General features: G+C 44.8%; 1 protein-coding gene and 1 long non-coding RNA gene across 2 annotated transcripts in view; one reads left to right on the plus strand and one right to left on the minus strand.

The window, feature by feature from the left end:
• The window catches only part of LOC125147532 (uncharacterized), an 83628-nt gene that overhangs the window by 21882 nt on the left and 33816 nt on the right, over positions 1 to 27930 (minus strand). The gene's annotated exons all lie outside the window — the stretch shown is intronic.
• On the plus strand, positions 14448 to 22125 carry IFIT2 (interferon induced protein with tetratricopeptide repeats 2). The gene is made up of 2 exons (XM_047824614.1): positions 14448 to 14602; positions 18726 to 22125. Exons 1-2 carry the CDS (start codon positions 14598 to 14600, stop codon positions 20128 to 20130), a joined length of 1410 nt encoding a protein of 469 aa, XP_047680570.1. The 5' UTR covers positions 14448 to 14597; the 3' UTR covers positions 20131 to 22125.

Raw genomic sequence — 27930 nt, forward strand, 5'->3', positions numbered from 1 at the left:
GTACTTATGACCACTTTCACCCAACTCTCCTGTACCCCTGCCTCCAGTAACCACAAATTTGATCTCTTATTCTATGAGTTTGGGTTTTTTTTAAGATTCCACATAGAAGTGAGATCATATGGTATTTGTCTTTCCCTGACTTAGTTTACATACTGTAATGCCCTCACGGTCCATCCATGTTGCCACAAATGGGAGCATTTCCCTTTTTATGGCTGCATAATATTCCATCATACGTATACCACATTTGTTTTCTCATTCATCTGGCAATGGATGCTTAGGTTGCTTCCAAGTCTTGGTTGTTGTGAATAATGCTTCAGTGAACAGTGGGTGTAGATATCTCTTCAACATAGTGACTTCCTTTTCTTCAGATGCATATCCACAGGTGGAATTGTTGGATCACATGTAGTTTTATTTTTAATGTTTTAAGGAAACTCCATATTGTTTTCCATAGTGGTTTAAATTCTTTAAAGGCAGCTATGGAGTCCAATGAGAATACCTGCTGTCTGATGACATCAGCTCATATGGACACGAAGACCGTGGAGTGTGGAAAGCGAAAGGCTACTTTCAGAAAGAACTAAGAAAGGGGTTAAGTCCTACATGGGAACAATTCCTACGTCTGCAATACAGCATCTCTCAGCCACTTGAAATCAACTCTGAAGACAACGTTATGTCCTACATCCCAAGAGTGGCTGCTATTGTGGGGCTCATAGATGAGGACGGAGAAGAGGGAAGAAGGCATCCCATTGAGAAAAGGGTATTCTGATGGTAACAAGTTTCCCTTAAGCAAATCTGGATATGGCAGGCAGTAAATATGAAACGCTCCCCCATATTTTTACTAATCCATGAGATGGCCTAATTGGATAAATTATGGGGCCTTTCATGATTATAGGGACTAGAAGAAGAAGAAGAAGAAGAAGAAGAAGAAGAGGAGGAGGAAGAGGAGGAGTTTTGTGGAGAAAAATAAATTCTATTTTAGACTTACTGAATTCACTTATGATAGGCATCAGCAACTTTTTTCTGCAGAGGGCCAGATAGTAAATATTTTAGCCTTTGTGGGCTGTAGATGGTCTCTGTCACGTGTGTGTGTGTGTGTGTGTGTGTGTGTGTGTGTGTGTGTTTACAACTCTTTAAAATTGTAAAAAAAAAATTTTTAAGTGTTCTTAACCTGAGGGCTATACAAAAATAGACAGAGGAATGGATTGGGGCCACAAGGTATAGTTTGCTAGCTCCCAACTTATGATTACCCCAGGTGAGGATGGCCAGTAATCTATTGAAAGAATTTCTTGAGTCTGAGGTAAAGATTTTCAGGCAGATTGACAGAGAGGGAGACAGATAGATAATTAGTTAGATGGATAGACGATAGATAGATAGATAGATAGATAGATAGATAGATGATAGACGATTGAGATGTAAATATGTATATAAATATCTGTGTATCCATATATTTTTACACATGCATCTTTATTTATAATGATGCATATTTACACATCTCTCTGTCTTTCTGTCTACACACATACACTCTTAGTTATCATCAATAGTTCAGTTAGAATGATAATGATAGGTAGGTAATTCCACACAAAAAAATGCCTTCAATCTAAACACTATATTTCCAAGTTTGCTCAACAAGCCTGGTTCTACTGGATGGGAGCTCAGAAAGAAACACAGACAGTAAGCTAACTCTCCTCGTTTGGGCAGGCTTTGTCTTTACCGCCTCTCTCTGGGAGCACCTTCTTAACCAACTCACCCCCTCAACTATTAGCAACTTTGGAGTCTATAATACAGTGTTGTTGACTATAATCACAATGCTGGGCATTAGGTCTCCAGAATATATTTTTTGACTTGGCTGCAGGTCTGTACCCTTAAACAACACCTCCCCACTCCCTCCACCCCTCCAGCCTCTGGTAAACACCATTCCACTCTCTGCTTTTACGAGTTCAGCTTTCTTAGATTCCACATATAAATGAGTTCATACAGTATTGGTCTTCCTCTCTTTATTTCACTTAGCACAGATGCCCTGAAGGCCCACCAATGTTGTCACAAATGGTGACATTTCTTTCTGTCTTATGGCTGAATAATATTCCACTGCGTGTGTGTGCACGCGTGCATGCACGTGTGCGCATCACGTTTTCTTTATCCATTCATTGACAATGGACACTTAGGTTGTTTCTATATCTTGCCTACTATGAATAATACTGCAATGAACATAGGTGTGCAGATATCTCTTGGAGACCCTGATTTTGATTCCTTCAGATATACATCTGGAAGTAGGATACCTGGGTCACATGGTCATTCAATTTTTAACTTTTTGAGGAAGCTTCATGCTGTTCTCCACAGTGACTGCACCAACTTACATGCGAGTAAGTGAACCATGCAGTTTAGCTCAAGAGACTCTCTGCTCATAAGCCTCACAATCAAATGAGTGAGGTTTAAAAGTCTGACAGACCTGGACTTGCCTCCTTGGGCCTGTTGCGTGAGCATGCCGAGTCTTTTTTCATTCATCTGGGAAATGGCCATCTCTCACATGGCGGTCAAAGGCAGTAAACTGGCGCTACAAAGCCCTGAGCAAAGCTTCTCCGTCAGTACCAGCTAGTGGTGGTGTTACTGGGGCCACAGTCCTCCTGAAGCCGCACAAGTGCAGCGGTCACTTAGATTTCTAGTTCTCTGACTGCTACACTGTGGGTCCTCCCTCCATTAAATTTTCCTCCACCTCAAACTTCCTTACACATGCTTCCTCCAAAGTGCTTCCTCCAAAGCATGCCGTCCCAGTTGAGTTCCCCCATCAGAAAGATCAAAGCTCTCCTGCTGAAGTCTCCCTTTCCCCCAGCAGGAAACCAGCAGGGCTGAAGTCAGCTGTGCTCGACAGGATACACTTCCACGCCCTATTTGCAAGTACAGACAAAGGCACCCCTCAGCAGCAGCACCCAGCGACTCGTCCTCAGCAACCTGTGGCCGACAAGTTTGGTTGCACGTTGCTCCAAAAGCCCATCCTTAAGATTCGAGTTTTGAATGGAAAGGAATATGAGCTTTATTCTGTTGGCCGGGGGAGAAGGTGGACTCTTGCCCCTCAAAGGCCAACTCCACGGTTTCTGCCTGGACCAGAGATTTATAAAGGGGGTTAGGGCAGTTACATCAGTTAAGGGAGTGCAGTGGTCTGTAACATCTCTTGATGACGTGCAGACGCCATGGTGCCAGCTACAGATGTCATTTCGGTGTTCAGAAGTTTCGACAGAGGGTCTGGTTCCTTGGTGCCAGTGGGGGTGGGGAGGGGGAGAGGGGGGGCGGGTGGGCCGGGGCAGGTTCAGAAGCTCTGGTGAGGGGCAGAAACGCTCTATTCTTTCTATCAAGAATGCATGATCTATTGCTATAGGAAGAAAGGCTTAGTTAATCAATCATGCAGGCTAGGAGGGTTTGCTAAAGACTCCTAGGTTGGCCAGAGGAGCGGAGGCCAACGTCTAAGCAGTAAATCCGCCGATGCCAGAACACTGCAGGAGAGATGGGCAGCACTCAGCCTCCAACCATGAGGTATAGGTTTTTTTCTTGCATTGATGTCTTGAAATTGTGCCTAGTGTCTCTGAAAATCTCAAGATGGATTTTTCTTAAGTGCCAGATTTCAGTCTTTGCTTAAATATTTAATATACCTTAAATCTTGATAATAATTGTTTCAGGCATCTTAAATTTTGCAGCTCTTCCAGACACACACAGGCTCTCCCCAGGGGAAGACTTTAGAAATCCTAAGCAAGAAGTAGCTAGAGCCTGGAGCCAGGAAGAAAAGGTACAGAAGGCTTTGGGGGAAGGGGGCAGGGTAAAGGTATTTCATTCTGTGGCTGGCGAATTTTCATCGGTGAAGGATGCGGACCAGATGGAAATGTTCTTACAAGCTTTTGTTTTTCTGTTTTTCATTTGAGAGGAAAAGTCAGGAGCTTGGGGTTTTTTGATTTTATCATTTTTTTTTTAATTTTTTTTTTCAACGTTTATTTATTTTTGGGACAGAGAGAGACAGAGCATGAACGGGCGAGGGGCAGAGAGAGAGGGAGACACAGAATCGGAAACAGGCTCCAGGCTCTGAGCCATCAGCCCAGAGCCTGACGCGGGGCTAGAACTCAGGGACGGCGAGATCATGACCTGGCTGAAGTCGGACGCTTAACCGACTGCGCCACCCAGGCGCCCCATTGATTTTATCATTTTTAAGGGAAGCACACTCTTTATAAGCTCAGCACTGGATGCCCTAATAAAGGATGGGCTGAATTTAATGAATTCTTTCCTGAAGAACCACAGTCGGGTACTAAACCAGAATCCACATCTCTGAGGTTCCCCGGAGCCTCCAGAGAAATTGGCCTTGAACCATCTGGTACGCAAGCTTTCCTTTTCTGTTTGGCTTGTGGTCTTTGGTTTGTGGTCTCGGTAGTCTTAAAACAACAAACAAACTGGGGCGCCTGGGTGGCTCAGTCGGTTAAGCGTCCGACTTCAGCTCAGGTCACGATCTCACACTCCATGAGTTCGAGCCCCGCGTCGGGCTCTGGGCTGATGGCCCAGAGCCCAGAGCCTGGAGCCTACTTCCGATTCTGTGTCTCCCTCTCTCTCTGCCCCTCCCCCGTTCATGCTCTCTCTCTGTCTCAAAAATAAATAAACGTTAAAAAAAATTTAAAACAAACAAACAAACAAAACCAACTAGAATCATGAAGGACTTTTTTCAGGGTAGAGATACTGTGAACACACTAAAGAACTTTGGGAAAATGCCAGTTAGTCTAAAAGGGAAAAAATTCAATCTTATACCACCTAACCAAGCAGAAGTAAAATACTTCAACACTGGATATACATGTACTTTATTAACAGATTTGGGGGAAAATCTTTTCAAAGTTTCATCTTACCTTTTCACTTAGCACTATATTGTGTTATTACTATTAAAACAATTTCACTATCATGAGTATCGAGGCTTTCAAATAATGCTGCAAAATATAGATGTATCATGATTTCTTCCTTGTTTTCCTTGGTTCTTTCTTCCCTCCTTCCATCCCTCCTTCCTTCCAGATTCCTTACTTTATAATCAAATTTATGCATTCACACCATTTAAATAGTCACCGTGATCTACCAGGAGGGAGGAAGAGCAGTCCCCACCCCCACCATCCCACCTTATTCCCACACCTCAGAGGCCACCAGTAATTATTTTAGTGACAACTGTGCTATTTATCACCATATACTTAAATAATATGCTTCCACTGGAAGTTCCCGATTTTTTAAATTTTAGTCATTTTCTATGTTTTCCACCATAGATTCCCCCCCAACACCAACACACACACACACACACACACACACACACACACACACACACCTACACACCTTTCCTCTCCTCCATTCTCCCATCCCAATATCACTTTGTGACTTGGGTTAGACTGATCTTTGGTATTTGGATTATCACAACCACATAAACCCTGTTCACAAATGAGCCATGTCTTGTTCTGCAGTGCCCTCTCTTTTTCCTGTATTTTGGTTCATTTTTTCTGAAGTTAAAGGAAACAAACAAACAAAAGTTGTTTCGTTCTTTGTTTCTTTTACTTTGGTTTCTAAGTACTTACCACCATCTCAGCCCCAAGTTCCATTCTAGTTGAATAAACTTCCTCTCCATATTTTCAAACCTTAGGCAAGCTCTCATTGTCACATTTCTGTGGAAATCACTCACACGACCTTTGACCTGCTCCTGTCTACCCTGGCGGTGAAGTATAGAGATTTCCCTTCCCCCACATCGGGGTGTTCCCTTCACCTCCCTCTTATGGAAGACCTTCTCTTACATCGGGTCCTGTGTTTCCTAAATCCCATTTCTTTGTTTACCACCTGGATTTACTCCTAATTGTGATGCGGCATCTCCTCCCAGCTTCCCGAGGAACAGTATCTGTAACATAAATTTCTTGTTGCCAGGTGTGGAAGGGTCATCACACTTTCTTCACATTTAAATGATTATTTGGCTAAGTGTAGAATTCTAAATTTAAAATTATTTTCTCACAGTTGTTGAAAGGCATGTCTCCCTGGCCTTCTAGCTGTTCGTGCCGTCACGGCCTGGTTTCCGTGCTTGAGGAAAGAAACAGAAAACCCTCACTACATGTTACAACTCACCTCCCATACCATTCTCCAATTGCATTTCTACAGAGAAATCCCCTCCTTTGCCATCGGGGCTCCAGGACCTCTGTGCACATGCTTCTCTAAGACAAGTGGAAGTGGGGTGTCCCTTTTCTCTGGGCCATCCCTTCATCTTCATCCATTGAGCGGCTATGACAAAATACCACAGGTTGGGTAGCTTATCAACAATAGAAATTCGTTCTCACATTTCTGGAGACTGGAAGCCCGAGATCAGAGCGCCAGCCTTGTCTGGGCATTCCACTCAGACATGGTCAAGTGGCCAGGCCCTAAACCTGTTGCTGTGTACATCTGTTCACTCACATCCCCCAAATGTTTGCTTTTCTTCCCTGACAGTGAAATCACCAAACCTTCTTCGGAAAATACCTTACTACAACTGAAATGCCATTTCACCCGGAATTCATATGACAAAGGGTGTTCCTTAGATGATTTGGAAAACAGAGTGTGTGATCATCTACAGTTTCTAAACCAAGAATTCAAAACAATCTGTTTGCCTATGTTAAACACCTCAGAGGCCAGCACGAGGAGGTTCCGGAATACTCACAGCAAGCAGAAGGGACAGGCCCGCCAAAGCAAAATCAGAAGTCTGGTCACCTGGGGAAACTACGCCTGGGTCTATTATCACATGAGCAGGCTTCCAGAAACTCCGTCTTATGTTGACAAAGTGGGAAATGGCTTTGCAGTCCATGCCAAACAATGTCTATCAACATCTGCAGATTGGATGCCGCTACAGGGCAAAAAGCAGACAAACACAGAGGTCAAGCAAGGACACCAGGAGCTAGATAAGAGGAGCTGCGGGGGTGAAGCGTCCTGCGTCACTTTAAGAAAGTTGTCGAGTTGAATATCAACCTTCCTCAAGCCTGCTCGGACCTTGTCTGCCTCTCTGGCATAACGGGGCAGGACAATAAGGCAGAGTATTACTTCCAGAAGGAATTCAGCAAGGATCTGCCTCCAGCTGAAAGACAAGTACTCCACCTGTGCTACAGAAACTTCTGGCAATATCAGAGGATGCCCGAGGACGACACCATCCACCACCACCTGGATGGCTTGAACATCAACGGGACCTCCACCAAGAAGGAAAAGCTGATCATGAACCTAAGAAAAATGGCCAAAAAAACCAACTCTCTGAAAACACCTCTGATGCCGTGGGTTGGCAACTGTCCAGATTCATCCGTGAGCTGAATGGAAAGCGGCGCCCGCTGGTCGGTCCACCCTCGGACCCTGGCAGATCAGTGCCCCCTGCTCCTTGGGCTGAGAAGGGCAGTAAGGAAATGACAGAGGAGCAGAAGGCCCTAGAGAGAGTCCATGACTGGGCCTGAGGCCTCCAGATAGAGAAGACAGAGAGCAAGAGGGGAGGGGGATAGGAGGCCTGCTTAGGTGGCCATGCAGGGGAGGGGAACAGGGACACAGGGAGACACAAGAGCTGCAGCTCGCGGGAGCCCGCCCGATGGCTGGGCCTCTTCATTTTGCTCTTTTGCAAATGAGGTCTCCCAAATTCTCCCATCCAGACCTGGAAATTCAGAATCACTTTGCCTCTGTCCTATGGATATTTTGAGCAAAAACTTCTTTGAGGGCAAGCGCTTGCTTTGAGACTGTGGGATTCTGGTTTATTCTCAGTTTGCCCCACCCAGGTTCCCCAGCTCTCACCCGGCACCTTGCACACGGCCTCGCGTACAGTAGGCACTCAACACTGCTGAGGGAACGAGTGAAGACAACATCATTGAGGCTGGTCTTCTTTCCTCACTCGTTAAGCTCCAAAATGAATTCCATACAGGTCACAGTTTTAAATGTTTAAAAAATAGAAATCACACAATTTCTACAGGAATTCTCGAGAGGATGTTTTAAATCTCAGGGTCTGGAAGTGGTAAGCATGCAACAAAACAAAAAAGGCAAAAAATATTAAGAAATTCAACCATATTAAAAAACATGTTTCATAGAAGAAAGGCCTTCAGAAAGTCAAAATCAACGATAGACTTAAAAATACTGTTTTAGGGGCACCTGGGTGGCTCAGATGGCTAAGCATCCAACTTCACTCAGGTCATGGTCTCGTGGTTCATGAGTCTGAGCCCCACGCCGGGCTCTGTGCTGACAGCTCAGAGCCTGGAGCTGCTGCAGATTCTGTGTCTCCCTCTCTCTCTGCCCCTCCGCCACTCACACTCTGTCTCTCTCTCAAAAAATAAACATTAAAAAAAATTTAAATACTGTTTCAATACATTACCAAGTAAAGAATTTCCTTCCCTAATGTTAAAATAACTCCCGTTGATCAATAAGGAAAAATCAACTCATTGTGAAAATAAGCAAAGGTCAGGATATTAAAATGACTTAAATATGTGAAATGATTGCCAATGGCACTCTTATTAAGAGCAAAGCAAACCAACACTAGGCAAGAGACCATCTCAGGTCAACCGAAGAAACACCTTTTGTAAGAAGGTGCTAACATGGATGTGGGCAACCGGCTCCATCATGCATCACCGCTGAGATTCTAAATTGCATAGGTGGAGAGAATTTGCTGACGGCAGTTAAGCATACGTGAATCTTCACCCCAGCAATTCCCCCCATTAATTTATCCTGTATTTGCACATGCATGCAAAGACATATATACATAGATACTCAGGAAGCTGTGTTTATAATAATAAAGGACTGACCGCGACCCATCACTAGGCACTCATTAATTCAATTTCAATATTTCATATACGGAACAGCATGCAGCTATTATGAAAAATAAGGCAGTTCTAAATGTAAAAATATAGAATACTATCTGAGATATATTAAAAAATAGAAAAATAAAAGTTCAGAAGAGGCGTACAGTGCGCTAACATTGTTCAAAGGAAGGAAGGAGGGGGTGGAGGGAAAAAGGAAAAACTGCATATCACATTATACATAGAATATTTGGGAAAGGGTATATTTGTGTAGGGTAGCTGCTAGAGAGGGAACGGGTTGTCTGGGAGTCTGTGTGGGAGGAAGACTTACTTGCAACTATATATATTTTTAAATTTTGAATTTGATACCCAGAGCATGTATCACTTAGCCAAATAAAGTATGCAACAAAACAAAAGATGGTCATGCCAGAGTGCCATGACCACCCCACTGGTGTCCATTCTGCAAACCATTCTTACTGGGTACAAGCCACACTGATCAATGTTTGAAAATCTCTGCACATAATCGACTGGTCTCTGTTTCCAGGTTTTCCTCCACGTCTTCATCTCTACTCCCACCACCCACCACTCACCCCACTGCCAACATCTACAGCGTGTTCTGTAGCTCTCCTCGCCAATCCGTCATGGCATCCATCACAACCAATCTTTGAGAGCGTAACCATCTCCTGGACATTTGCTCGGGCTGCTCTCCTCCACCTGTCCCTCTCTGCTGTCCCTTTCACCATCAAGTGTCCAGGAATGTACTTTTCATGCAACGAACTCTTCTTGAGCTCCCAAAAGGCATCAAGTAACGTGATGAATGAGAATGCACGGAGACGAAAGGCGCAGCTCCTCGGCAGTTCACGCTGCTGCACCGTGCCTCTGTCACCGCACGCATCCCCGCAGTTGTCCTTCCGGGTAAAGCAGGAAGAGCTTCACCCAAGCCGCGTGCTTTTCGGCATTGCGGCTTTCCCCTCTCTGCCACTAGAGGGACCAACTTCAACCTGCGATAAGATGGCCAACCCCAGAAAGGCGGTGGCCAGGGTTCATGTGAGGCTGTCCTGACACGGAGCGGCAATTTTAGCCTGTGTCGCTCGGCCTTGCGTGTTACGGGCATCTCTGCCTGCGGCCCTTTAGTAAGCGCAGGAGGAGTCCGAAGGATGGTGCAGAGTCTGGTTGGAAACCTTGAAGTAGCCACAGGCTTTGCTTCCAAGAGACCCAGCAGAGCAGCTGGCCAGACAGATGGCAAAGCTCCTGCTGCTAATTTGCAAAAAGAACCAGAAATCGATACACACACAGAGAAGCATTTCCACAAGTTTCCTCCGATGGCCCCTGCTGCCCCCTATACCTTCGTGTGGCCTTTTCATCTCTCTTTTCACCTACCAATGCTTCCACAAAAATCGACTTTTAAAACTTCTTATTCTCAGAACCAGACCCTGACAGATATTTGAGGCATTCTTTGAAGGCATCGTGGCTTTGGATAAATGCTCTCCTTCGAGGGATACTATGGGGGATAAGCTTAGGAATCCCCGGGGCCTACAGCAATGGGTTAACAAGGCATAAACACAAAGTCATAAAATGCTCACACCCGAGTTTGGGTAACCAGATTGGCACTCCAAGAATAGGGAGGCACAAAGATACTGAGAATAGGGAGGTGCAAAGGCACCCCAAAATAGGGAGGGGGTGCTGAACCCCCCAAAATAGAGAGAGGCAAAGGCCTGAAATAGAATCGGCGCCAAGGTGCCCAACACACAGGAATAACGAGATTAGAGATTCAGGGTGAAAGCACCCCAAGTTTGGTACTACAGCAGAAAGCTGCTTTCATAGGAGAATAGGGCCAGGTCAGGTAAATTGGTGAATTGACTTTGGACCACTGCGCTACAGGCAAAGCAGCCCGGAGTGGAGATGGTTAACAAAAGAAAAGGTGTCTTCTCAACCCTGAGGTTATTCCCTGTCTGTCTCATCCCCTAGGCTGGCAAAGATAAACAGGCACGGTGCCTCCTGTCTGCTGTTAACAGCCATCTACCCATCTGCCCGGCACCTGGATTTTGTTTTATAGTGACCCAAACCCCAAACACTGTATATCTTCAAAATCCCCTTTTCCCCCTCACATCCACAAGTTACTGTTCCTAGGTTCTTTGTCTCTTTGTACACACCCATCACGTTTGCAAGCCTTCTGATCTGAATCAATATGGGGCAAGGACCCTTATTCGGGGCTCTTGTCTTTTTCCTGGACATTAGCCATCTCTCTTTTTAATCCTGTGTCTGCTCTTTCGCTAGACAAAAGAGAACTTTAGACTTAGAGTCTACGACAGGATACTATCTGCAAAGGTTCCACTTGAGCACAGGAGTCTCTGGAGCCAACAAGGTGAAAACAGAACCCTAGCCCATGGCAGAGGACGTGGGGACAAAAGAGTTAATGTCACCAAGAGCCTCCCAGGGGGTGGAGCCAGGGATATGGAGAATGATGGTAAGGATCCCATCAGGGAGCACAATCTGGGGCTGAGGAAGAAACTGCCACCATTTTCAGTTTAGAGAACCTCCCAAGTGTCTGTCCAGCAGACTTACATCATTGCTTCTGACTCGTCATCTCTAGGCTTACTTCGTGTTCCCTTTCTTCAATTGGGAGTGTTTACCACGGCTATTGGGCCCCACCATTTGCACACAGCACACAGGAGTTATATAATCTTTTTTTCTAATTTTTTAAACTGTTTATTTATTTATTTTTGAGAGACAGACAGAGTGTGAGCTGGGAGGTGTGAGAGAGAGGGAGACACAGATTCCGAAGCAGGCTCCAGGCTCTGAGCTGTCAGCACAGAGCCCAATGCGGGACTCAAACTCACGAACCATAAGATCATGACCTGAGCCAAAGTTGGACGCTTAACTGACTGAGCTCCCCAGGCGCCCAGGAGTTATCTAATCTTATCTAGTCCTTTAGGTTTTTTTCTCACCAGACCACAGGAAGTCACATCCCATCCATTGAGAGCAATGGTGCATCACTGAGAGATCCCTGAGTATAGCTGGGCGCAGTGGTTGCCTTGTCTCTGGACTGACTCTCTTGGGAAAGGCCTGAGAATGTTCTGTGTTTGGGAAGAAGGGTACATTGTGGATATTTGGGGTGTGAAGAGTCCTCTAGCAGTCCTCTGTTGAACTAGCTACCAACTCTTCTAGGTGGACAAAACTTAAACATTCTCTACAGAGACATAGAATGAAAAAGAGGGCCTTTTTTTCTTTTTTTTTAAATCTCAAGAAAAACCTATAGAGTTTTGCCTTATGGAATTAAAAAGTATTTTTAGTATTTTTACTTACAGTCAAAACAGTATGTAGTTCTCACACTTTAGCATGAATTAGAACTATCTGGAAGGTTTACTAGCTTGGAGATTGCTTGGCCCCACTCCTAGAATTTGTGATGCGTTTTGTCCAGGATGGAGCCTGCGAATTTGCATTTGTGGCACATCCCAGGGTGATGCTGATACTTTTTTTTTTTAGTTTGTTTTTTTTTTTATATTGGTTTCAGGAGTAGAATTTAGTGATTCAGCATTTACATATAACAGCCAGTGCTCATCCCAACAAGTGCCCTCTGTAATGGCCATCCCCCATTCAGCCCATCTGCCATCCACCTCCCCTCAACAACCCTCAGTTTGTTCTTTGTGTTTAAGAGTGTCTTATGGCTTGCCTCCCTCTCTGTTTTTATCTTATTTTGTTTTTCCTCTCTTCCCCTACATTCATCTGTTGTGTTTCTTAAATTCCACATATGAGTGAAATCATATGGTATTTGTCTTTCTCTGACTTATTTCGCTTAGCATAATACCCTCTAGTTCCATCCATGTCATTGCCAAGATTCCATTCTTTTTGATGGCCGGATGCTGATACTTCTTGTGTCTGATGGCAACATGGGAACTAGAGTATTATACCACTATGCACTTGATGTAGCCACTCCGGTGGCCCTCCCCACTCTCAGAACGGCAAACAAGGACTCTCTCTTAGTCTAGGCTGAGACAGGGACAGCCCTGACCCTGTATTCTGGACACAGACACATCAATAGTTGTAAGAGCCAGAATAATCGCAACTCTCAGGGAGTTCAGTTTCATTTTTCTCAAAATAGAAATATTACCAGGAGAGAATTGGGTTTTCTTTTTCAGTTTCTATTTTGCATCCACACTGCATATTCTGACACTACCCCGGCTGCCAGAGCAGCTGGTACATCGTGTCATGAACCCATTATACAAAGCCACTGGCCGGATAGATTTCCAAAGAGTAGAACAATAGTTCCGGGCATTTCACAACACAGCTATAGCCTGCTTGCCCCCAACCTGCTACCCGTATAATAAGATTTAAACACTTCTGTCCAATAGTTTTCTTGAATGCAGATTCAATACAAACAACAAACTCTACAATGTTCCTAGTTTCCTTCTGCAGTGGTTCCTGTACATCTAACATGCATTTCTATAAATACATACTAGAACTGGTAACTCCTGAATGACACCTAAAAGTAAGGGTTTCCAACCGGGATAGCTTTGGCTGCGTGTCCCGATAAAAGGGCAGAGGATTGTCAACGAACCTAGCTGTTGCTTGCACCCACCCCTATGAATACAAAGCCTACCATAAATAATGCTATCTCCAGGATGGAACTACCTGTCGTGGAGAATAGGTTTCACTCGTGCTCTGTGTAATTTCCCGGCCTCAGCGACGCCCGGTGCTGTTCCCTCTTGTCCTCTTGGGTCTAGGCACACGGTAACCCCTTTGCGATCAAGGGTTTGAATAAGGAAAAGGCAAAGAAAGTAGCTGTCCTCCATCGTCACGAACCTCCGTGGCTGCGCATTGCAATGTGCGGGTGCTGGATACCGGGGCGACCCGAGGGATTTTAAATGTTGCGGTGCTCAGGGAAGCCCACAACTTGCACGGGTTTGGCTTAGGTTAGTGATCATGATGGGCGGATGGATGGTGGATGGACAGAGGAGCTAAAGCTCCAGAAAAGGCAACATCAAAGATTTCCCTTCTGGTCTCTTTGGTTACTGATTTCAGCTCTCGAGTATGATAAAAAACTAGTGTGTACTTATCACGTGCCAGGCGTTATTCTGAGGACATCTCATGCTTTCACCCATTTGATGCTCACAACACCATTATGAGTTGGTAGGAGTAGTGGGATCCCCATTTCACAGGAGAACAAACTAGTGCACAGGGAAACGTTCAATAATTTCCAGCATCATGGCATATACGTGGAGCCCGGGTTCAAATCCAGACAGGTGACATCAGAGCCCACAGTTCCGATCATTTAGTCATTCGTTCAGCCTCTACCCTTTGAATGCCTGCCACGTGCTGGGTATTATTGCAGGGACTGGAGATTCGGTGGGGAAGAAAACCAACACAAACCCCAACCCTTACAGGGGTCTGTGGGCCACACTGGTGATAAGGGCGGGCAGAATGAGGATGGGTTAACATTACCCAGGGTAATGAATGCAGGGTGCTTGGTGCTTGATACGTGTATGCATCCTTCTCCACGCTGGGCTGCCTTGATGTCAGCTGATCTAGGACATCACAACAGTCACAAAGAGGAAGTTCTGACTCACTGCAGGGTGGGGCCGCGGGGGTGCTATAGGCTTGGCCCTTACTCAAGGTTCATTTTCCCTAGGAGTCTTGCCAGTTTCACTTTCCAGTTTCAGTTTCTCTTTCCTCAAGCCAACTGCGGGAGAAAGCAAGGTAAAGAAACCAGGTGATGCTTCCATATATAGGTCTCCTTAGCATCTCTCTGAGGCAGAGGAGAAAGATTTCTGGAGAGCACAGTGGCCTGAGCTGCAGCCTTTCAGAACAGTTGAGAAGTGCCCCGTGATCATGAGGTAAAGATTCGCCTGCTCTGATCGTGTTGAAAATGTCCAATCAATCTCGTTGTGGAATGCAAATCCTCTACAGCCATGCTCCTGAAACACGAGTTCCCGATTTGTTTTGCTTTAGTGTTTGCCTGTAGCCTTGCTGCGCATCTGTCTGTAGTCGTGTGTTTGTCTTACCGAAGCTGGCTGGCTTATTTCTGTTATTTTCTGCCCCACGCAGTCAAGCTTTGTTAGGGCGTCTCTCCCAGGGAAGCTGACAGCTGAGGTCCAGAGGAGGGAGGGAGTGGGGGAAAGGCAGAGAGAGAGAGATGCTTTATCAGGCAGGTGCTTCATGTAAAGATGGATCTGGGGGAATTGCTCCTGTAGACTCTCTTTTGTTTTGAAAGGATTAAGTGGGGGCTTTTAATAGGATTCTTATTTAATGAACAATCTCTTTTGGGAAGATATTGTTAAAATGTACTCTGGGTAGCAACCCCAGCTCATGCTAAGCTAGATTTTACTTTTAATGTACTCATTCATCTCAGATTTGTCTTAGGGCTGGTAAAATGTATTCATTCACTCAATAGAAATATATTTTACCTCCAAATGCTACTGATTAGCTAGAGTCCTTCTCTCTGAAGTATGAATTGGAGGCAGGGTGCTTGGAGAAAATAGCCCCCACCTCAAAAATGCTCTCACACCTCAGAAACATAAGATTTCCCAGGAAGGAAGAAGGGTAGGAAGGGAGATTTCTGTTTTCTCCAGCGTGAGGGTGGGGTGAACAGACTAGATGCCTATGCTTCAGGCCTGGGAGCTCCAGAATCTGGAGACACCCACCCCGGCACTTACTTCCTAGGGGATACATTGCCCTCCTTCTATAAGTTTCCTGCTCTCTCTTCTTGAAATGATATTATTTTCTGCTCCTCTACATGTGTGTCTGATAAGAAAGAGAAAGATTTGATCTATTTCCAGATGTCTGTTTGAGAGTAACTCAGAATATTTAGAAATATTTCTTAGAATTTCAGCGTGGTCTCTCTTAGAGTCTTCCCCTTAAGAACACAGACCCATCAGTATCTCTCCTAATTGTCTTTGGTCCCTTAGCTATGGGCACTGTCACCAGGCACTGGCCCTGCACTCTAAGGTAGTGGTTCTCTAATTTGAGCACGCATGAGATCTAATTGGAGGGCTTGCTGAAGACCATTCCTGGGCTCAAGCCCCCACTTCAGATTCGGATTTGGTAATCCTAGGTTGAGGTCCAAGGATGTCCATTTCTAACTGCTCTAAGACACTGGTAACGGCATTGGCTCTGAGCCCAGTAAACAACCATCACCGTGGCTTTCATCCAGACCAGAAGCAGGGGAAGAAAGTGTTGTGTGTATACAGTTGGTGCTTCTAGAGGTATCAGGAGCATAATTTTCACAAGTCTGAATCCAGGAAGCAAGTGTCTGGAACCAGCTTCTGATTCACTGGTAGAAATAAAAGCCCATAATCACACAGTGAAATTGGATGCTTTTGAATGGCTGCTCAAAGGGATTTTACCTAAGTGTGTATAGTAAGTGCCTCTCTCCTGCAAATGCACAATTGACCATATGCTTTATATGTTGGCAATAATTTCAACTGTATTCACTCTGTTTCTTTTATAGAATGAGAAAGCTGCTAAAGAGCTTACGTGCTAAGGGAATCTTCCTGAAACCTTATTGAGAAGGAAAATAGATCAGGTCGGACGTGAACTTTTCAAGGGGAGGCTGCTGTCATTACAGTGACAGAAACCACACCAGGCACTCTCCTGGGCTCACACACATATACATGTGTGCGTGTGTGTGTGTGCGCACGCGCGCGCGCACACACACACACACACACACACACACACACACACACACACCAACCCCATATTACATCAAGAGGCTCAGACATCCTGGCTGTTCGCTAAGACCTATCCAGGGCTTTGAAAGGACAGAGGGTCCTTCCCCAAGCAGGAACTCCTACCCATTTTCCTTCATCTCTTCTGTTTATTCTACCTGGGGTAGTTGAGTCTCCATCTGATTCAAGTAACAGAAATGAACAGGGACTGATTTAAAGTTCCTGGAAGGGCTCACAGGACCCACACACATGACTAGAGCCAGCCACTGTTCTAGAGGGCCAGAACAGGACAAAGGAGAGCTTGGGAGCCCCAGAGTCTCTGTCCTGTGCATGTGTATCCAGTCACAGCCACTCCATTGTGTGCTGCAGATCGTGGACGCCATGACACCTCCAGTGTGCACGGTGCTCTCTTTGACTCCAGAAAACCAGCTCCCTTGCACTTCCATTTCCAGCTTCCACTTGAGTTTGGGTGCCCAGCCCTGATCTAGTCATCAAATTGGGGGGTTGGGGTGGGGGAGGGTATCAAAAGTGAAAGATAGGGGACAGGAAGAAAATGGAGGAATATAATCTTCCATTTGGACAACATTTCAACAGCGGTATTTGCCACGTTATGTAACTTCCCAGATATCTACTGCTTATCTATGTCGGAATTCATAACATTTAGAATATCAGCTCCTCATAAAAGGGTTAATTAACATATACCCTGAAGAAAAAAAAAATTTTTAAGTGAGAAAGAGCAACATTTCAGGGACTCCAATACATAGGCAATGCAGAGAAACGATTTGGGGCAGTTGATGATTTTTAACCTTCTTATCACTGAAGTTATCTAAGATGGGGTTTTGGGGTGGAGAGTTTTTATTTTATTTTATATTTTATTTTATTTTATTCCATTCTATTCCATTCCATTCCATTTTAAAGAACTAACACTGAAGGGAATGGAAAATTCTCCCAGAAGAGTTTCAAGAGTACCTTAAGGGAAAAGGAGCGTTTCCCATAACAGAAGATGCTAGCTGTCTTCTGAGCCTCCTCCCAGAGCTGCACTTCTAACACCATGAGTGAAAGCAAACCATAGGAGAGGAAAAATAAAATTTCCAAAGATAATTAAAGCAACAAATGCAAAATTTTTAATAGACCAACACAATGGGAGATGTTAAGAACAGAAATCTCCAGACTAAGAAATAGAGGTGGGGGTGGAGGGGAGAAAAAAATGATTATATTTTATTCCAAAATAAAAGTTTAAAACATTGCTAGCATATATAATAAGATTAAGGGGTAGAATAATACAAAAGCAGAAGAAGTAAGAAGTTAGAATTATTGAAATACAATTTAAATGGTTAAAATGTAAAAGTGCAGATAAAATGAGGACAGAGAATGCTGAATTAATAAAAAGACAAGACAGGGGCACCTGGGTGGCTCAGTTTGTTAAGCATCTGACTTCAGTTCAGGTCATGATCTCACAGTCTGTGAGTTTGAGCCCCGTGTCGGGCTCTGTGCTGACAGCTCAGAGCCTGGAGCCTGCTTCGGATTCTGTGTCTCCCTCTCTCTCTGCCCCTCCCCTGCTCATGCTCTGTCTCTCTCTTTCAAAAATAAACATTAAAAAAAATAGTAATAATAATAGTAATATAATAAAATAAAAAGACAAGACAAAGCCAATGGGATTAAAAAAAAAGTTTGGATAAACAAAGAAAATCAATTAAGGATATATGGAAAACTTAAATAATAAGATAGGCTATAGAAAGGAATAATGCTAAAAAGGACAGACGAAGAACTAAGGAACTAAAACTACAGGGGACAAAATGCAGCTGAACTTCAGAGGGATAATAAGATTAAAATAAGGCCGGCAAAACATTAAAAGAATAGTCCATTCTAAAGCTAACATCTTCAAAACACGGAAGTAAATGCTAGGTAAGATGAACAGAAACATAAAGTAATCAAATAGCCTTTCTTCAAAACCGCATCAGGTCCACCGTGGGCTGGAATCCCTTCCCCCAGGCTTGACCCAGCACTACCTGATGGAAACCACCTTGTTCAGGGAAACCCAGCCCCGGGCTCAGAGCATCCCTCCCCCAACTCCACCACTGCCCTCTCCCTAATTCCTCTGCCGCCCAGTCACCCAATCTCTGAGTCTCTGTGCATTTAATGCATAGGCCAAAATATAGAAAGAAACAAACAGGAAATATTGTTCTCTTTTGAATGGGGTGAACACCCTTGAGGAGGAGAGGAGTTGTGTCTGCCCTGCTCCTGGAGAATCCATGCTGTGTCTCAAAGTGTCCATCTCTGTTTCGCCCTCCAGTGAGACCACCAGAAACACCTTGGAGAGTTGTCTGCGGCAACTTAAATGCCATTTCACGTGGAACTTGGTGGAGGGAGGAAAGTCCTTGGATGACTTTGAAGACGAGGTATGTAACACGACGGAGTTCCAGAACAACGAATTCAAAGCCACGGTGTTCAACATACTGGCCTACATAAAACACCGCAGAGGCCACGATGAGGCTGCCCTGGAGTGCCTACAGAGGGCTGAGGAGCTGATCCAGCGGGAGCACGCGGAGCAGGCAGACATCAGAAGTCTGGTCACCTGGGGAAACTACGCCTGGGTCTACTACCACCTGGGCAGACCCGCAGACGCTCAGATGTATGTGGACAAGGTGCGACGGGTATGCGAGAAGTTCCGCAGCCCCTACAGAATCGAGAGTCCTGAGATGGACTGTGAGGAGGGGTGGGCCCGGTTACAGTGTGGAGGAAAGCACAACGAGAGGGCCAAGGTGTGCTTTGAGAAGGCTCTGGAAAGGAATCCCCAGAGCGCAGAATTCACCTCTGGCCTGGCCATCGCGAGCTACCGTCTGGACACCTGGCCGCTGCCTCAGGATCCCGTCGACCCTCTGAGGCGGGCCATTCAGCTGAATCCTGACAACCGGTATGCAAAAGTGCTCTTGGCTCTGAAACTTCAGGGGATGAAGGAAGAAGGTGAAGGAGAGAGGCTTGTGGAGGAAGCTTTGGAGGGGGCCCCGTGTGCAACTGACGTGCTTTGTGGAGCAGCCAAGCTGTTTAAAAGAAAAGGAGCCCTAGACAAAGCTATCGAACTGCTTCTAAAGGCTCTAGAAGGCATGCCCAACAATGCCTATCTGCATTACTACACTGGGTGCTGCTACAGGGCAAAAGTCCTCGATATCCTACAGGACACAGGAAAGAATGGCATGTCCTGGAGAAGAGAAAAGTTACAGGAAGCCATTGAGCAAGCTGTGTATCATTTGAAGAGAGTGGAGGAGGCCGATGCAAACCACCCCTGTGTCTGCTCCTATCTGGCCTGCCTCTATGCACAAGCAGGTCAGTATGACGAAGCAGAGTGCTACTTCCAAAAGGAATTCTGCAAAGAGCTTTCTCCCGTAGCCAAACAAGTCCTCCACCTGCGCTATGGCAACTTCCAGCTCTACCAGCTGAAGAGCGAGGACAGAGCCATCCACCATTTCATACAGGGTGTGAAAATAAAGCAGGACTCAAAGGAGACAGAAAAGATGAAAAATAAGCTGCAAAAAATTGCCAGTGTCAGGCTTTCTAAAAATGGGGCGGATTCTGTCGCTTTGCACCTCTTGGAGTTTCTTCAGGAGCTGGGTACAGAGATGCGGCCAGCAGAGGAAAAGTCTGAGAGGCATTTGGATTCTGGAAGCTTCCTCCCTTCAGCATCTTCCCCTGAGGAATGAGGAATCAGGATATGGTGCCCGCGGGATGGTGACGGGAAGGGAAGCAGAAACCCCTCCACCAAGTAGTTTGTGTTCAAGATACTTCTCAACTGGTATGGCGTAGGCCTGGACCGAGCCACTGGCCACCAGTCTGGACCAGGTTTACAGAGGAACCCACTGCATAGAGTGTTTACACATGGATCACTCAGGCTTTTCTGAGACAGGGACTAGATTGGAGTAGGGGGGGGTGGCCCTGGGACTTGGTAAGAGGGCTAGTTCCGAATTGACCTCCTGGGAGCACTATGCATTGTGACATTCCCTTAGTCATCCTCCCTGGGTGATGCTTTGGGTTTGTCTTTATGTTTATATAAAGCAGCCAGATTCCTCACATCTGTAACACTGTGGTCCATTTTTTGTAATGTTTTTCCACCCTTAGATCCTATACGGTTTGGCCCTGCATAGACACCAAAGTGCTGTTTCCATTCAAAGGCTGGGGCACCAAAGCCTACATAGGGCTGGGTGTCTCTTCTCCCCCACTTCTGCCTCCTCCCCCCAGACAGTCTTCCATCTAGACTGTCCTATACAACCTGAGTTCAACTGTCCCATTAACTGAATTGGGAACGTACTTTGAAGAAAAGAGAGCAGAGAACAGGTTGAATTTAGAAGGAACACACCCAGGACAAGCCATGGGATCAGGCAATCACAGTAGGGTTTCGCTTCCATTCCACCCTCCCTGTAACACAGCGCGTGAAGAATAAAAAAGAGGATTGTGCGCAAATGCTAGAAACCAAAATAATACATTTCTCTAAAACATGTGGAAAAATAAATATCACACCAGTAGGGACAGGGATCGAGTAGGCAAAATAGAGAAAGAGAGAATGCTGGTTTGTCACTGTAGACCGTAATCCTATGGAGAAGATTTTCATTTTCTTGGCCATTATTTGGAAAATTTCCTTGTAAGATGAAGACGTGCTTTGTTCAAAAGTGCCCAGGTTCAAGGTGATGGGAAAGTACCAGAACAGAAGGCTCCTTTGGAAGCCAAGGACCTAGAGAAAGGTCTTGTCAGATGACATCAATAATGGAGGGGTTTTCCCCCGACTAGATGTTTTTATATTAGGTGATATAAAACTGCTTTTCACCCTGAAAATCTTCAAGGAAACCACAAAATTCATGATTTGCTTGGGGTGACTGGGGTTTTCTAGGTAAATACTCAATGCCCCATGACATCAGGGTCCATGTGAACCAAAACAAAGTCGGTTGACCCAGCCTGAGACCATCAGTCACCCTCTGGGTTGGAAAAGATTTGCCTGCTCCGATTAATTTAAATTTAAATGGCAGTTACCAGGGGTTGGGGGTTGGGGGAATAGGAGAGATGTTTAAGGGTACAAACTTACAACTGATTAATAAGAAAGTACTGGAGATCTAATGTGTAGTATAGTGACTATAGATAACAATATCATATTATAATCATCAAACTTACTAAGAGGCTAGATCTTGATTACTCATATCACAGAAAAGAAATGATAAATATATGACATGATGGAGGTGGTAACTATTGCTACAATCATATTATGGTATATAAATGTGTCAAATCAACCTTAAAGCTGCAGTGTTATATGTCAAGTATATTTCAATAGATTTAAGTATATTTAACATTTTTACTAAGAAATGAAAACATTGTATAAACTTCAAGGTTTTTTTAAATGAAAAATTACCACTTTGGGTGATGGGCATTGAGGAGGGCACTCGTTGGGATGAGCACTGGGTGTTGTAGGTAAGCAATGAATCACGGGAATCTAGAGCATGCTCTATACACTGTATGTTAGCCAATTTGACAATAAATTATATTTTAAAAAATTGCAACTATATAACAACACTTTTCATGTTATCTTCTGCATTAAACATAGATTGTTGTGGGGGCACCTAGGTGGCTCAGTTAGGCGTCCAACTCTTGATTTCAGCTCAGGTCATGATCTCACAGTCGTGGGATTGAGCCCCGTGTTGGGCTCTGAGCTGAGCACACAGCCTGCTCGGGATTCTCTCTCTCTCTCCCTTTCTCTCTCTGTCCCTCCCCCACTAATCCTCACTCACGAGCTCTCTCTCTCTCTCTCTCTCTCAAAATAAATAAATAAATTTAAAAAACAATAGTGTTGTGTGCACTTGAGATCACTGGTAGGCAGAGCATCGATTCTTGAATAAAGCAATAGATTTAATTAATAAATAACTTAGAGGTGATGGAATATATAAAGGGGGGGCAGTTTCTGGTTTTTTTCAAAATTTGCTGCACCTTAAGTCTTCCAGACCCAGCTACTGATTAACGGAATGTCATGCAGGTGACAAACTATATATAACCCAGATTGGTCTAACATTCTAACCACTGAATAGTACAGGCTTTTTTCCCCTCCACCTTAAGAATCCAGGACTTCAGCTTACACCCTGACCCCCACCACCATGCACCCTCACGCACACAAACGCCCCAACCCCACACTCTGCCAGAGGGTGGGCTCCCTCTCTTCTTTCCGTTATATCTTGTTGACACCACGTGCTCCCGTCCGCATTCTCTCTCCTCTTCTGACCTCCTTTACAGGAAATGACTGTCGCCCATTCTCTTTTATGCTCCATCCTGGAGGCAATCTAAATGCCTGTCGGAGAGGTTTTCCTATTAATTAAAGAATAGAAAGAGACGAAAGGCCCCGAAGTCTCTTGTTTTCCAAGAGGCCTCTAGTGGAAAAGACAACTCACACCAGCTGCAGCGGTAAACTCATTCCACTGGACTAACTTGAATAAGCGTACATCTCAGGGAAAGGTTTAGCTTCCTTATTATTGGATCTGGTGCTTGGGGAGGAAGGGCAGGGGTGCTCTGAGTGGAAGGTAAGATGGGCAGGTAGGCCAACCTAGAGAGAACCACTGGCGTCTGCGGAGTGCCAAAGAAGGTATACTGGGTGCACACCATCTTGTCCAGGCAAGTGACGCCAGCAAAAGCAGTGCTTGGATCCTTTCAGGATCCTGAAAGGACACGGGTGGAAAGAACAGGGAAGAGATATAACGTGTTATACTCAATTTTTATTTGAGGACTTAACGCTGACAGAAATGATTAGAAAACAATAGATAAAATTATGTTGGTTGCTCATGTTTCCTGAAATCTCGCTATCCAGGGACAACAAATGGAGCCATGTTATTTGGAATGAGTCAAAACTCCCTGACTCTTAACCACATTTCTCAGTGCAGGGCATGTGACTTCCCTCGGATACCCACCCAGCTAATTCGAGGAGGCATCTCACGGGTGTCGAGGAACAAGCCTGACAGAATTTTCTAATCACATCTGTTATTCATATTGTTCCCACCTACATGCACTAACGTCCTCTGCTCATAAAACTGCCTCGATATATCGCCTCTGGTTGCCACCTTGAGAGCTTCCTGATATCCTGCCAAAGATGTTCTCACCTGTGTTAGTGCCCGTGAAGGAGTAAGGAGAATTCCTCGCATCCGTCTGGGTGTTAAGCAATACTGAGTATTTGCCAGCATTAGAGTCTTCAGTGGAAGGTTCGTCAGCTTCTGCTCACAGCCCCTTTTTCCATAGAGCTGAGAGACAGCCCCCAGGGGCAGCAGGCCTTGAGTCATGCTCCATTTTTATCTTCCTTCCTACCTCATGTCAACAGATTTTCACAACCTGCATCCGGTGCAACTAGAAACATTGGAAGGGTCCAAATCCTGAAGATAAACTCAGGTAAAACTGTAAGGTCCCTACTGTGTGCACAATCGACCTTGGACGCCAACCTGGGAAATGTGGATTACACCCAGAAACGATATGCTCCTCTCTCCCTCCTTCCTCTACCATTTCCCTCATCACTTAGTTTTAGGAAGGGAGTAATTAGGATTGACAAGTAAGTATGATTTACAGTGTAATTGTTCATTGCTGGTGACCTGTAGCTTCTTGGGAGGCTGTGACACACTAAGGGTGTCTGGGTGGCTCAGTTAAGCAGCCGACTCTGGATCTCAGCTCAGGTCTCGATCTCAGGGTCTTGAGTTCAAGCCCTGTGTTGGGCTCCACACAGGGTGTGGAGCTTACGTGAAAAAAGAAAAAAAGAAAAGAAAAGAGAAAAAGAAAGAAAAAAGGGAAACTAACTAAAATCCTTAGTGTAAAACAGTACAGCGACTCGGACAAACAGTTCCTCAGTTCCTCAAATGGTTAAACATAGACTTAGCATACAGCCCAGTGATTCCATTCCTATATACCCAAGAGAAGTGAAAACACATTCACATAAACTTGGACGTGAATGTTCATGGCAGCATTATGCATAATAGCCAAAAAGTAGATTCATCAACTGATAAATTGGCATATTAAATATGGTATATCCCTACAGTGGATTATTACTCGGCAATAAAAAGTGTGGTACTTATTACAATTATTGCAAATAAATGTAGTACTGATACATGCTCCAACATAGATGAGCCTTGAAAATATTATGGTAAGTGAAAGAAGCCAATCACCAAAGGTGTATTAACATGAAATGTTCACAGAAGGAAAATCTATAGAGATAGAACGTGGATAGTGGCTGCCTAGGGCTGGGGTGAATGGCAGAATCACAGGTGACAGCAAAGGGGCATGGACTTTTCTTTTGCAGGGAATGAGAATCTTCTAAAATTTACTGCGGGGATGGTTGCACAGCTCTGTGAAATGGTGAAAGCTTTTGAACTGTACCCTCTAAGTGGGTCAGTTGTACAGTATATGGGTTATGTTTCAATATAACTGTTAAAAATTTCATAATAGCCAAAAAGTAGATTCCTTAACTGATGAATTGACTCTTGTTCCAAATGAATATAAAGAAAGCAAGCTTTTCTTTCATTGCCTTCTATTTTTAGCCACTAGGTTTGTTTTCATTGTATTGTACCCTTCGTATGACTAGCATTTTAAATACTGTTGCTGCTTCACTGCTTTTGTACTCCACAGATATGTTGGGAGAAATCCTCCAGCCTATTGTCTGAGTAGAGTATGAAAATCTAGTCTTTATCATTTTAATATTTATTTCTTTATTTGTTTATTTATTTAGAAAGAGAGCATGAGTGGGGGGCCAGAGCAGAGGGAGAGATTGAATCCCAAGCAGGCTCCATGCTGATGGTGCAGAGCCTGATGCAGGACTTGATCCCACCAACTGTGAGATCCTGACCTGAGCCGAAATCAAGAGTCAGATGCTCAACTGACTGAGCCACCCAGGTGCCTTTATTTACTTATTTATTTATGGAGTATTTTACTTGGTTTTTAAGTTTATTTTATTTTGAGACAGAGAGAGACACAGCGCAAGCGGGTGAGGGGCAGAGAGAGAGGGAGAGAGAGAAACCCAAGCAGCCTCCATGCTGTCAGTGCAGAGCCTCAGGTGGGGCTCAAACTCATGAACCATGGGATCATGACCTGAGCCAAAATCAAGAGTCAGACGCTTAACCGAGTGAGCCACCCAGGTGCCCCAGAGAGCATTTTACTTTAAAACACCTGTGCCAAACAACCATTCATGGGCAAACTGGCACAAAAGAAGGGTCCAAATGGAGAAGGAAATTTGACTTGGTGTAGAAATCTAGGTTTACATGGGTACAGATTTAAGAGGACTGTGAATTTCTTAATATGCAGGATGTTATTCAACCATATGCGATGGGTACAAATACTGTACTGCTTCATAAGTACTTCTTAAGCCAGGAATTAGAATAAGAAAGAGAAGAAGAAGGTAGACAGCCAGCACTACTGTACTTGGAAAATCACTCTTCCTTAGATACGAGTCTATTGTATTCAAGCTGACAGGAAGGTTTTGACCAGAAAAGGAAAAGTTGCCTTTTCCCTAATCTGACCACTTCCATTACTCAGCCCCTCCCTGCCCCTCCAAACCCATGTGCGGCTCTCAAGTCAGCACCCTCACAACACGGAAACTTGCACCGTACAACCTCCCTCCTCTTTCAGCAAAGAAGGTAAGACACAGAGACCTGTTGCTCCTGGGCTGGATGCTTAGGGTGTACAAGCCTAAGCCAGGGTTAAGCACCACATTCTGAGCAACAGAGATGCTATGTGTTCTCTTAAAAATTTACATTTTTGGGGGCGCCTGGGTGGCTCAGTCGGTTAAGCGTCCGACTTTGGCTCAGGTCATGATCTCGCGGTCCGTGAGTTCAGGCCCCGCGTCGGGCTCTGTGTTGACAGCTCAGAGCCTGGAGCCTGTTTCAGATTCTGTGACCCCCTCTCTCTGACCCTCCCCCGTTCATGCTCTGTCTCTCTGTCCCAAAAATAAATAAACGTTGAAAAAAAAAATTTAAAAAAAAAATTTTTTTTAAATTTACATTTTTGTTTGTCTATGACATGTGAGGCCCTCTAAGGCACAGGGCCGAAGCCAAGGGCCCCTTCTACCTGGGTGTAAGGGTATGACACCTCTTATCGTATCACAAGTATTTGTACCATTTATAAAGGTATGCCACTTTATTACTACCAGGATAACAGATTGTTAAGGAAGACAACCAATCAGAATTACAGACTTTTCCAAGTTGCAGGTTACTTTCCCTAGATACAACAATAATCTCTGGGCTCGAGATATCTCCTGATATGCCTGCTGTTGGAAAAACCGTATGCCAGCTTTGTTACGCAAGCATCTCTTCTTTCTGTAGTTGCAGAATGGAGGCAGCCTTTCTCCTATCCAACTGACCGTTCTTTCATCAAATCAGCCATAAGAACTATGGTCCCTAGGTTTTTATGTATATACACATCATGACCAAGAAATTTTAGAAAAACTTTAAAAAAATCTCTCAGGATAATATCACTCCTTCAAGACTTGAAGCATAAATACATGAATTTATCAGACAGCCATTAAACATTATTACATGGGTCACTATTCCCCTTTTTCAGCTGAGAAAACTAAAGGATTGCCTGAGACCTCAGAGAGCTAAACTGCACTCCCAGGCGTGGCTTCCTGTATTTTGTGTGGGGCAAGAAGGAAATTCAGACTCGGTGATTTGACTCATGGATAATCAATCCCACAGCTAGTAAACTGAACACACAAAATTAACCCAGGTCTCCAGTTGCAAATTGTCTCCCAGGAGTAAATTTACTGGAAGAAACTACTTTTCACAGAATATTTCTGGATAGTCTTTCGCATCATGTGGTCCCAGAAATCCCTACATCAGAATCTCCTGCACACTGCTATTAAAAATGCAGTTTCTGGGAATTCTGGTCCAAGATGGCAACGTAGGAAAACCCCGAACTGGCTTCTTCTACCAGGGCACACCAAATTACACCCATCAATAGAACAATTTCCCCCTGAAGTACTGAGGGCTGACTGAACAGCTACTGAACAACCAAAGATAGAGAAAATGGCCAGAGAGACGGAGACATCATAAGGAAGGGAACCCTGACCACCAACGCTGCCAATGGCAGTGGGGAGGGAATGTATTGAAGGACTGAGAACAGATCCCCCTGTCCTGGGGCTTAGTCTCTTAACATATAAGAGACAACACAAGAAGACTGCCAAGTAGTGGAGGAGCTGCAGGAACACTCTCCAGGTCAGAGGGACTGGATAACGACATGGTCTATGTTCCCATCCACCTTAAAAGCCCAGATCAGAGTATGGACACCATAACAGGCAGGTGCAGTCGTCACAGGGAGTTTGCAACCTCAGCAAGCACAGGATCCACAAGCCCACACCAGCCCTGGTCTCACTGGGGCAGAAAATAAGCCAGAGGTGAGAAAGGCCAAGTTGGTTAAGCGTCCGACTCTTGATCTTGGTTCAGGTCACGATCGCATGGTTCGTGGGTTTGAGCCCCACATCAGGTTCTGTGCTGATAGCACAGAGC

This window comes from Prionailurus viverrinus, chromosome D2 (genome assembly GCF_022837055.1).
Source record: "Prionailurus viverrinus isolate Anna chromosome D2, UM_Priviv_1.0, whole genome shotgun sequence".
NCBI classification, from domain to species: domain Eukaryota; kingdom Metazoa; phylum Chordata; class Mammalia; order Carnivora; family Felidae; genus Prionailurus; species Prionailurus viverrinus.